The sequence below is a fragment of the Arvicanthis niloticus genome, chromosome 8 (assembly GCF_011762505.2).
Source record: "Arvicanthis niloticus isolate mArvNil1 chromosome 8, mArvNil1.pat.X, whole genome shotgun sequence".
In the NCBI taxonomy this organism is placed as follows: domain Eukaryota; kingdom Metazoa; phylum Chordata; class Mammalia; order Rodentia; family Muridae; genus Arvicanthis; species Arvicanthis niloticus.
Window position 1 is genome coordinate 16707142 of NC_047665.1, and position 12189 is coordinate 16719330.

General features: G+C 36.5%; 1 protein-coding gene across 3 annotated transcripts in view; it reads left to right on the forward strand.

Moving 5' to 3' along the window:
• Nup153 (nucleoporin 153) overlaps positions 1-12189 on the forward strand; it is a 52357-nt gene that overhangs the window by 6928 nt on the left and 33240 nt on the right. For 2 of the 3 annotated variants that reach the window (XM_034510055.1, XM_076939091.1), the window contains exons 2-5: positions 3840-4062; positions 8666-8914; positions 9820-9959; positions 10040-10168. In XM_034510055.1, coding sequence (XP_034365946.1) covers positions 3840-4062; positions 8666-8914; positions 9820-9959; positions 10040-10168 — 741 coding nt within the window. The remainder of the gene's footprint in view (positions 1-3839; positions 4063-8665; positions 8915-9819; positions 9960-10039; positions 10169-12189) is intronic. The other variant, XM_034510056.1, reaches the window with a different exon arrangement.

The window sequence follows — 12189 nt, forward strand, 5'->3', positions numbered from 1 at the left end:
ATTTATAGTTTAAATTTGAGAATTTTCTCCTTTCATCTTCAACTTAACTTTATTTTTAATTACTTAGTATGTAGACCTTGCTTGTAGTGCCACAGATAAAAATCACAGTTCTATTTTTAATGTACTGTAAATTTTGCATTGGGGGTGCTTTTTTTAAATGTAGTTGTCTTTGTTATCACTGTAGAGGGTGGTTCTGTTTACTCTGCTTTAAGATGGTTTTTCATGTCTTTGAGAGGAAAAAATATACGGAACAGTAGAACTTGTTAAAATCGATAAAGCTGGCTGGGTTCCCAGCACGTGGGAGTCAGAGACAGGTGGATTTCTGAGTTTGAGGCCAGCCTGGTCTACAAAGTGAGTTCCAGGACAGCCAGGGTTATACAGAGAAACCCTGTTTCAAAATAAGAAAAAAGAAAGAAAGAAATCAATAAAGCTGGAAGTCTTAAATCCAGTAAATACTTACATGTTTTTATTGAAACTTATATTTCATGTAGTTGGGTAGTTGTTCTTTGCAATTTTAGAGATTTTTTTTATTTTATTTACATATATATTTTTTTGTTTTAAAGCATTGCCACATTGTATGCTTCTTTCTAGGTAAACTTCAGTGAAAACGTGGAGAAGTTTCCTCTTTTCCTAGCTCTTCTCTTGAGGGTCTTATGTAGCGTAGGCTGACCTCTAATTCTCGATCTTCATTTTCCATGTATGTTTATGTACCATGTGTGTAGTGTGCCCTTGGAGGCCACCCCATGGAAGCAAGGGCACCACTCCATAGAAGGGAGTGATTGCCCTAGGCTGGAAGTTCGAGATGTTCTGAAGAAAAACTTTCATTCTTGTTTAGTGTAGAAGTTGATTTGGTTAAGTAAGAGTTACATGAAGTCTTTGTTTTGTGTTCTCTTTTTCTGTAATTTAACTTTTTAAAAAAAATTCTAAAGCATCCTTACTCTGTAGCCTTTTCTGTCCTTCAACTGTGGCCCTTCCTCTTTCATCCTTATGCTAGGATTATGGTGTGCACCACCATGTCCAGCTTGTAAGGCATTCTTCCATCAAGTTTGATCCATTTCTATGCAGACCTGAAGAACTCTTTTTGACATGGAGCCTTTTTTCTCCATAAGAATATTTTTTTCTCTCTGTTCCTTTCATCCCTCTCCCACTTCTCTCAGATCTCAGGGAGCCCAGGCTAGAGTCTAGCTCCTGATCTTTATTCTCGGCTTTTCAATTCTCAGCTTTTCATTAGTAGCTGACAGTTGACGTATATGTTTTTGAAATATGTATGATTTTGTTTGCATACTATAGGAGGGGCTTTTCCTGACATGTATCTTGGTTTGTGTACCATTTTTGTTGTTGTTGTTCTTTGTTTTCTGTTTTTCTTTTTTGGTTTTTCAAGACAGGGTTTCTCTCTCTAGCCCTGGCTGTCCTGGAACTCACTCTGTAGACCAGGCTGGCCTTGAACTCAGAAATTGTTTTCTGTTTTTTCCAGACAGGGTTTCTCTATGTCCTGGAACTTGATCTGTAGACCAGACTGGCCTGGGGCTCACAGAGATTCACTTGCCTCTGCTACTCGATGGTAGGACTAAAGGTGTGCTCTGCTGCCACTTCAGCCACTACCACCACCACATCCACTACCTGGTTATAAAATGTATCTTAATTTCCTGTAATGTGCAACTGAGTTCCTAATCCCTTCAAATAGAGTGGTTCTCTAACTTGATCATGTATCAATCACTTGGGAGGAGGAGGGCTTAAAGCAGCTCTACCTTGAAAGTTCATGCTTTAGCATTGTGGAGGACTTGAGGTCTTTGCTCATCCTATAGCTAAAGGCTGTAGTTAGAAAATGTTAGAACAAAGTTTATTTTTTCTTCATGACTTGCAGTCATTCAACCTAAGAGTTATGTTTGGTTGCTGAAATTTAAGGGTTGTAAGTTTTAACGGCTTCAGGTCAGTTTGCATTATACTATTCTCTTATTCTTTGAGCTGTCATTTATTGTGAGTCTTGTGCTATGGTTAGATATGCCGGTTTACCCTCCCCTCCCTCTGTTTGTGTGTGCGTTTCTTTTTTTTTGGCAGGGTTTTCTGTGTGGAGCCCTGGTTGTCCTGGAGCTGACTAGGTTAGCCTTAAACTCACAGAGATCCACCTGCCTCTGCCTCCCAAGTGCTGGGATTAAAGGTGTGCACTATTTACTGCCTGGCTGGCTTTCAGTTTTGTTTTTTGATCATTGAGGTACTTAATGGTGCTGTATGTGTGACTTGGTGAGACAAAATGCAATTTCTAAGCATAGTATAGTTTATTTCGTAAGTACTTTCTGCAATAGGAGGAGGGTGTTAGCTGTTACTCTGTCTGCTTTATAAACATTAGGTTTAGATTCATAGTCATTTCTCTCTAAAGTAATTAATACTATGTATTGAGATATAAAAAAAGGGAAGCAATGAATTTGTGTTCTTTAGAATGAATATTCTAGAACCATTGGCTTTAATGTTTGCTAGTTTACTATATAGATCTGTATTTTTGTTTGGAGAACACATAGGAGAGTAATTAATTTTATGTTACACTTATTGATTGTTACTTATACCTTTCCAAATAAAGCAATTGGCTTTGGTATTCAAGAATCTGTTTCAGAAAGATCTTCCATCTTTTGACTGAAATTTTAAAGCCTTAATTGTTTTGGACTTGCTTCCAAAACAGGATTATATATTATGCCTTGACTTTAATTTCTTTTTGAATCTCCTAAGCCCTCTTTTCTGTGATTCTCTGAAGCCTAATTAATGCTGCTTCATGAGTAAAATTTATGCCCCCGAGATTGAGTACCATACCCCAGCTTGCTTGTGCTAGCTCTTTCCCTTTTTAATAGAATTACCAGCACATGTTTGATACTTTGAAAAGTACATTCATATTACTTCATTTGATATTTGTTGTTGTTCCAATGAGCAATAGTAGGCAGGGATGGATGTTCTTAGAGTAAATCCAAGGCAGGTTGGTATTCAAGTTCTACCATAGGTTCCAGGATGCCATGGCTCATGCTCTTACTCCATTGGAATACACATAGACATGCTTGTATCTTGGGCATGCTACTCAGTGGCATTGCATTGTTTTGTCTTCATCCATGCCTTGGTTTTCTTATGGAACTGGAGATTGGGCTATGTTCCTGAGTCTTCATTCATAAAATGCCTTATTCTTATTACATAAAGTGATTTTGAGTACTTAGTTGACCAATCTATGAAAATTACTTAGAAGATTCCCACTGCTGCAGCAGTGAATGTGAGATACAGCATTACACCAAATATGTTTTTTCCTTTAGTTTTGTCACAATAAAGCTATTTCTTAAGATTTTTAAAGGAAAGATTTTATAATATAAAATTTATCACCAAAAAGAGGTCTTAGGTTATTTCTTGAGTTTGATTTATGTTGGATTAGCTATCTTTTCTATTTTGTAGGGGATTTCTTGTAGTCTTCTTTGCTTAATTATTTTTTTTTCTAACTGTTGTAGTGCTGAAGAATCTAAACCCAAGGCTTCAAGCTTGAGAAGCAAGTACTCTACCAGCTACATTAACAATATTTCCAGTTCTTTTGTCTTCCTTAAAGAATGTGGCACAAAATAATCGTTGAAATGGTTTATAGTACCTCTTAATGTACTAAGATACAGAAGGATGAAAACATGTACTGCCTATTACTAAATCTAGATCTTGGTTAGTTGATGGTTCATTAAAAACAGTATAATGTCATACCATTACAAACTGAATCTTAGTAAATTTTGTTGGAAACACTTGTGTATTTTCCTTGGCATGACTTTCTGTAAGTACTTACAACAATACATTTTCTAAAATAGTCTTATGTATGTTTTCTCCAACAGGGCATTCTTAGCAGAGTTACAGAATCTGTTAAGAATATTGTACCGGGGTGGCTACAAAGATACTTCAACAAGAGTGAAAATGCCTGTAGCTGTTCACCAGATGCAGATGAAGTTCCACCCTGGCCAGAAAATAGAGAAGATGAGCATGCAATTTATGCGGATGAGAACTCAAACACTGATGATGGGAGAATCACCCCTGAGCCCGCAGGCAGTAATACAGAAGGTAAATAGTGTGGGTATTTGGTTACAAAGTGGAGATCTTCTTCCTAATTTAAGTATCTTAGCCGAGCATCTAAGCAGAGGTATATAACTCATATATGGAACATATGGAATCAGGTTCACACTGAGTATGTTTTATTGAGTAGTCTTTTGAAATAATATTTTATGTGTATATACACATGGGCTAGCTAGCACAGTGTTTTGTTTGGAGATAAAAATGGCTGTGTCTTGGAGTCTGTTCTCTTTCTCCTTTTACATGAGTTCCCAGGCATTGAACTCAAATCACTAACTAGGCTTGTAATCCCCTTTATCTGCTGTGATTTTTGACAGATAGAGTTAAAATGCTTTTTGAATAAATAACTAACATAGATGTATGACTTGTTAATGCTGATGTAGTTAGTAATGTATATTCCTATCTAGTTGGCCTGTAAAAATAAATAGTAAAATGGCCTTGAAAGAATGGTTACTTAAAGAAAATGTTACGTCTAGTGTTCTTAGTTGGGTTTCTATTGCTGTGATAAACATCATACCCAGGGAGGTCAAGGCATGGAGAAATATTCCTTACTGGCTTGCACAGCCTGCTTTCTTATATCCCCAGGACCTCCATTTCCAGGGGTAACACTTCTCATAGTGATCTGAGCGCTCCCATACCATCCACTGAGCAAATGCACCAGACCTCTGAAAGTAGAGGCAGATGAAATCACTTGAGTTTGAAGAGAACTCTGTCTTAACCCTTCCCTCCATCCCCATTCCCCCTCCAAAAAAAGAAAAAGAAAAAAAAGAAAAAAATGTGCCATAGGATTGCCCATACATAGGCTAGGCTACTCTGGTGGGTGCATTTTCTTAGTTAAGATTCCCTCTTCTCAAATGACTCCAGCTTGGGTTACATTTACATATACCAGAGCACCTTAGTAGTACTCAGTTTCACATAGTCTTGGAAATTTTCTGCCTTTTATTAGGATAACTTGAATTTTGATATCTCTATTTTTCATTTTTTTTTTTTTTTTTCAAATGTTACCACCAGCACCATTGAGGCTTTATTTGGTAGATCTCTAAGGTGGTTGCTTCCATTGCACTTTCCTGGCCATCCAATGGGGCCCAGGCCTTCTGGTTTTTGAAAAGAGATTTCTGGTGAGCACTAGTGTACCCATAGTAGCAGAAGCCCCATTCTCAGTTTGATGAACTTACTAGTAAGGATTAAATAATCTGTGTTTCTAATTTTTATTTATATATATATATATATATATATATATATATATATATAAATAAATGTGTGTGTTTATGATCACAGTGGAATTAATTAGAACTTATATTTTATTAAACTACTAAATTTCTTGGTAGATTGACATGTGAATCTTATATCTGCAAATTTTAAAAACTACAAAATGCTATAGTGTGCTTAATAGTGCCTCTTAATGTTGGTAAGATTTCATACATACTAATCCAATAAGTAAAACTTCAAGAATGTACATGTTTCCACTGAGATAAGGTTTCAGGCCACTATGCTAAGGATAGCACCTAGGCCTTTGCAGATGCTAGGCAAGCACTCTGACATTGAGCTGCATCTTTAGCCATTTCGAAGCAGCATTGTTTCCTTCACTTCTTAGATTTGATCTTGCTCCTATCTTAACCCTGTCAGTCCCAGATAGTTCTTAACAATCCTCCCTGTTCTTTCTCAAGACATTTATTTGCTTCTGAAGTCAGTGTGTATGGAGTCAAGTACCACTGATAACTTTTTTTTTTTTTTTTACAAAGGTGAATATAGACCTTGTTAGAGCCAAAAATCTATTTGCATTTATTAATGTGAGACATTTAAATGTAAAGTGTGTTTTCAAAATAATTTTAGAAACATTACTGTTAAATTAGTGTCAATGTAGGAAGCTAAAAATAGCTTATATGTGGTAGTCCTGAATGTTGTGTACTAATATGAAGTTTTTCAAAGAATTTATTAATAGTAAAAACAGGGCTTGAGAGTATTGAACATTTAAGTAGCTCAGCAACAACAGAATTGTGGCCATTTCAAGTTTCTTCCTTACAGCATTCTGCCGTATACGTCCTTGTGTTGACTTGTATGTGTTGTGTGAGTGTGTACATTTTTGTGTAAGTACCTATGCATATGCATCTGCAGGTTAGAGGCCAACGTTGTGCATCTTTTTCAGTTGCTCTTCACCATTTTTTACAAAAAAGATTAGATTGGTTGGTTAGCAAACCATAGGAATAGATCCCTTTTGTCTCTTGTCTCCCCAGTAGTGTAGTTACCCTTACCTGGCTTTTTATGGATCTGAACTTTGATTTTCATGTTTGCACAGTGAGCACAGTTACCATTCGAGCCATCTACTTTATCTTGGCTCTTAGTGTTGGTAAGATTTTATCCAGTAGGTTGGTAGAATAAACCAAGAAGGAAAACCTCAATAATGTACATGTCAGTGAGAATTCAGGCCACTAAGAGCACCATAGTGGCATATCTAGTAGATGAGTCAGCAGTGAATTACACTTTTGGGCAACTATCTATCTGATTTATATATACTATCGTGATTTATAGTCATCTTAGAAACATCATTGACGACCAATGTGAATCTGTAAGTTATAGGGTTATCTCATCCTGTAACTTTTATCTAGCCTGGTGTGGAGGGGTAAGAGCCATTTTAAGCAGCAAGAACTACATAGACTGGATTTAGTAGATTCTGCTCATGCATTAAATGGTCCTGTTGCTTTTACCTGTAGGACAAAGGCTTTGGATTCAGCCATCAGGAAAGCCAAAGCACAAACAAAACAGTTATAAATAGTTCAGCTTCTATTCCTCAGGGCTGAGTCCAGAGCTTTGTGCATGCTAGACAAGTGTTCTATCACTGAGCTTTTTCCCACCTTGTTTAATTTTTAGATAGGATAGAATTATTACTATTTTGGTTTTTCTTGTTGTTTTTTGGAGTTTTTGTTTTTGTTTTTGTTTTTTTTTTTGAAACAGAGTTTCTCTGTGTAGCCCTTGCTGTCCTTGTTTTGTAAACCAGGTTGGCCTTGAACTCAAGAGATCTGCCTGCCTCTGCCTCCTGAGTTCTGGGACTAAAGGTGTGTGCCACCATATCTGGCAATTTTTAGTTACTTTATGTTGTTTACTTATGCCAGACAAGTTTTTTGTGATACTTAATGTCAATACAGGTAGCTTTCTAAGTTTTAACTAATATTTTTCTTAACATATTTTATAATATTGTGTTTAATTCAATTTAGATATTCTTCCAGATTGTTTTTGTGTCTGATTGAACCCAAGGCTTTTCTTGCATGCTAGAAACAAGTTCTTCACAGTGAGCCCCATCGCTTTATTAGAGTTAAAAACAGAGAGAGAGAGAGAAAGAGAAAGAGAGACAGACACAATACTTGAAGAAACAACCTCTCCTTTTTCCTGAGTTTTTTTTTTTTTTTTTAACTTTTAAACAATTTGTCATTGCCATGCTTGGTGTGTACCTTATTTTTTTTGGAGAAAGATTTGTTTGAATTGTGGTAAAGTACTTAATACATACGAAATAATTCATCAGTTTTATATGTATGGTTCATTGCATAGGCTTCTTTTTCGAATACTATCTTGGAACTTCATCTTACAAAGCTGAAAGTTTCCATAAAACAAAGCCTTCTTACTACCTCTTCCTTAGTACCTGGCATATTGTTCCAACTAGGACTTCAGTACTGGGTCTTACATATGCCAGGTTTATCCTATAGAACAAGATTGACCTTGAATTCTGAACCTCCTGAGTGCAGAAATTACAGATGTGTGCCACTACACAAATGGATTGAATCCTTTTGTATGCTAGATAAGTACTTTATCAACTGAGGCTCGAAGCGCCACCCCACCCCAACCCCCCATTCTTTTGGTGCCGTTTTCTGTGGTTTAAAAATAGTTTTTCACATGTTTTCTCTAGTTGTATACATGTTTATATTGGTTTGGTCTTAGTTAATTTCATTCTAAAAGGAATTCTTTTGGAACCTTAAACATGATTCTATGGTTCTTGAAGATATACAGGAAGCTGGTTAGAGAGATTCTGGAAAAGAGTAATAAAGTGAAGTTGGCAGGTGAATAACATGGGGATGTATTCTTAAAAGCATAGTGTAAAAGCATAGTGTTTAAAATGTGGGCAAGTTCAGAAATGTCTCAGTCATATCATAGAGAAGAGGGGAGCTCTCTTGAAATCAGCCGACATCAAATGACAAATGACATCTGAGAGGAAAATGAGCGTATTTAAGAAATTGTTTTAGAACACAATAAACACTAGCCTGCTAGAAAACAGTAAAGTTTAATACTTCACTCCTGTATCCTAACTGATTGCTCTATCCTAGCTAGAGTAAAGATTAGTATTGCATTGTAAGAGTAGCCTCACTCAAGAAATATAAACACTGTGAATAGGTTTAGTCAGTTGGGGAAAAAATAGTTGTATTTCAGCTCTCATACTTCAAATTGTATTGAGTGATAAAAGTCTGTCTCTTTAAGAAAGTATGTTACTTGCTTTGAAGTCCAGGCTGGCATTGAAAATGCAAATGTGGTAAAGACTTTTTTTTTTCTTGTGCTAGTTCATTACTCTTTCTTGGTTTTTATTCATAATGTTAACTATTCTTTGAAGAACCATCAACGACCAGTACTGCTTCACATTATCCAGATGTGTTAACAAGACCCTCTCTTCATCGGAGTCATCTGAATTTCTCTGTGTTGGAATCTCCTGCTTTGCACTGTCAGCCTTCCACGTCCTCTGCGTTCCCAATCGGCAGTTCTGGATTTTCCCTTGTGAAGGAGATTAAAGATTCTACCTCTCAGCATGATGATGATAACATCTCAACTACCAGTGGGTTCTCTTCAAGAGCTTCTGAGAAAGGTACTCTTGGAAACAGGTAGTAAGGAGTTTTGTCAACAAGAATAAATCTCTCAATCTCTCTCCTTACTCACTCTCTGTCTCTGAGAAAAGGTCTTTGTAACCAAGGCCACCTAGAACTTGCTATGTAGATTAAGCTGTCCTTGAACTGATAGACATCTACTTGTCTCTGCCTGTTAAATACTAGGATTAAGGGAGTAGAGACCATTCTAATTTAGGTGGGTTTTTTGTTTGTTTGTTTTTTTTGGGGGGGGGGGTTGGTTTTTTGTCGAGACAGGATTTCTCTGAGTAGCCCTGGCTGTCCTGGAACTCACACTCTGTAGACCAGGCTGGCCTCGAACTCAGAAATCCGCCTGCCTCTGCCTCCCAAGTGCTGGGATTAAAGGAGTGCGCCACCACCGCCGGGCTGTTTTGTTTTGTTTTAAGATTTATTTTTTATGTGTATGTGTTTACCTGCAAGAGCATTTGTACATCGTATGTGTGCAGGTACCCAAAGAGGCCAGAGGAAGACATCAGATTTTCTATTGCTGGAATTTCAAGTTGGGTAGGTGCTGGGAACTGAATCCCAGCTTCTCTACATGAGTAATAAATGTTCTTAATTGCTGAGACACATCTTTCTAGCTCTCCTTTAATATTGTTTGTTTGCTTTTGTTTTCCGAGACAGGGTTTCTTTGTGTAAGCCTTTGCTGTCCTGGAACTCACTTGTGGAGACCAGGCTGGCCTCAAACTCACAGAGATCCACCTGCCTCTGCCTTCCAAATGCTGGGATTAAGGGTGTGCGTCTCCACTGCCTGTCTTTTAATTTTAGTTTTTAACTTTGATTTTTATTTATAAATATATGATAAAAATCTGGGCTTTAGGGTCTTAAAGTTGGTGCTATTACTACAAATTACAATTTTTTGTTTTAGATATAGCTGTTTCGAAGAACACTTCCGTACCACCTTTGTGGTCCCCCGAAGCAGAACGTTCTCATTCACTCTCACAGCATACTGCCATCAGCTCCAAAAAACCAGCATTCAACTTGTCTGCCTTTGGAACACTTTCCACCGTGAGTACTGACTTTCAATGGATATAATCACAAAATGTTAAGTATTTTTGCACATAATTTCTCACTGTGTTTCTATGCAGTCACTTGGGAATTCTTCAATTCTTAAAACAAGTCAGCTTGGAGACTCTCCTTTTTATCCTGGCAAAACAACATATGGTGGGGCAGCTGCTGCTGTAAGACAGAATAAAGTACGAAGTACACCGTACCAGGTTAGTTTGAGTAGGATTGTTGATAAACTTTCATATTACTAGACACTGACTACTAAATCCCAAAAGACTTGAATTATGAATCTTGAGTTATATAAATCTTACGAATTATAGAGCTGTGAGACTTTTAAAAATTCAGGGTATGAGAACATTTTAATTGTAGTGAACATACTGATTAGATGTGTGTGTGTTAATAGGCAGTATGACAATTTCACTTTTTAAAATCTGGTAAAAATTACACATTAATTGCCTTAATTTTATCATATTTGAATTGTGATAAAACAGTTTTGTCACTACTGCGATTCAGATGTTGAAAAAACATTTTCATCGCAACAAAACATCTTAGATATTCCCACCATCAGTGTGCATAGTCAGTCCCTGGGGGCCATTTACCTGTCTGTTTTTAAGGCTTTGTCATAATGTTAAATGAATTTAGTCATACAGTATGTAGCCTTTTGAATTGAACTGATGTGATATATTTATATCACTGTGCCTTAGTCTGCACACTTTAATTCCTTTCTGTTGCTGGTATTAAGCTATAGTTTATTATTGAAAAGATAGTGGGTTTTTTTCAGTTTCAAAATTTATTTTCATCTGTCTTAGACATATACTCAGGAGTTAAGATTGTTCATCACATAACTAAGTGTATAATAAGGTATTTTCTGGTGTAACAAGAATTGTCAGGTTTTTGTTGTAGCCATTCTAATAGGAACACAGTGGTCATTTCAATTTATGGTTTTAATTGGGTTGTCCCCAATAACTAATGATGTTGGATGTCTTTTTATGTTTTGAAGTTTTTTACTTAACCTGTTTTATTTGTTCGTTTTTGTTTTTTCCTGACAGGGTTTTTCTGTGTAAAAGAGCCCTGGCTGTTTTTTGGAGTTGCTTTGCAGATCAGGCTGGCCTTGAACTCAGAAATCCGCCTGCCACTGCCTCCCGAGTATGATTAAAGGCACCACTCCAGGCCCAGAAGTTTTTTTTATAATTTTTAAAATTTTACAGATCTTGTTCATCATAAATTTGGGCTGTGTTCTTGATGAATTTTGAGGGTTTACTCTTTGTGGTCTCGTTATTTAATTTTTTTTTTTATTTGTTTTTTTTTTTAATTTTTAATTTTTTTATTTTTTTTATTTTTCGAGACAGGGTTTCTCTGAGTAGCCCTGGCTGTCCTGAAACTCACTCTGTAGACTAGGCTGGCCTCGAACTCAGAAATCCACCTGCCTCTGCCTCCCAAGTGCTGGGATTAAAGGCGTGCGCCACCACCACCCAGCTGTAATGCCATTCTCTTAATTTGTTTTATACAAGCTTGCTTTGTCTTTCCCATATCCCCCCACCTTCCTTTGGTCCTTGAGTTGATGGCTATGAATGGGTTAGACACTTAATCTACTCAGCTACAGCAGAGTCCTTGGCTTTCTTAGAATTTCATAAAAATTTAAAACATGTTGATTTTTTTTTGCTGTCTGGATTTTGATTGTGATTACAGGATCAAATGGAGGAAAATTTGTATAACAAGTTTTTTAATCCAAGAAGATGGTGTATCTCTCCATTTATTTAGGAGCTTTTAAGATTTCTTTCATGACTGTTTTGTATGTGGACTGTGAACACGTTTTGTTAGATTTAGTATTTCCTGTGGCTTGATATTGGTCAAGAGTAGATAGAATTATTTCTTCAGTACACCGAATTCATTTGAAGTACCTCCCAGCCAAGAAAAGTGGTTAATTCTACTAAACAAGAAAGAAATGAATACTGATTCCACAGCTTCATGCAGTAGAAGGGGAGGGAACTTTTCACATGTTTATGAGAAGAGCAGAGATGTTGCAAGAAAGCTCCAGACCAACATTTTTCATTAATAGTAGTCATCTTTTTACCAGATATATTTGTAAGTTAGTTCAAATCCTATATCATGATGGTCAAGTGGGATTTGTCTTAGAAATGGGACATTTGCCCAGTATTTGAAAATGAATGTAATCTTTTCTTTTCAGAAGAGATAGAAAAAAAAAACCATATGAGACATTTGACAAAAA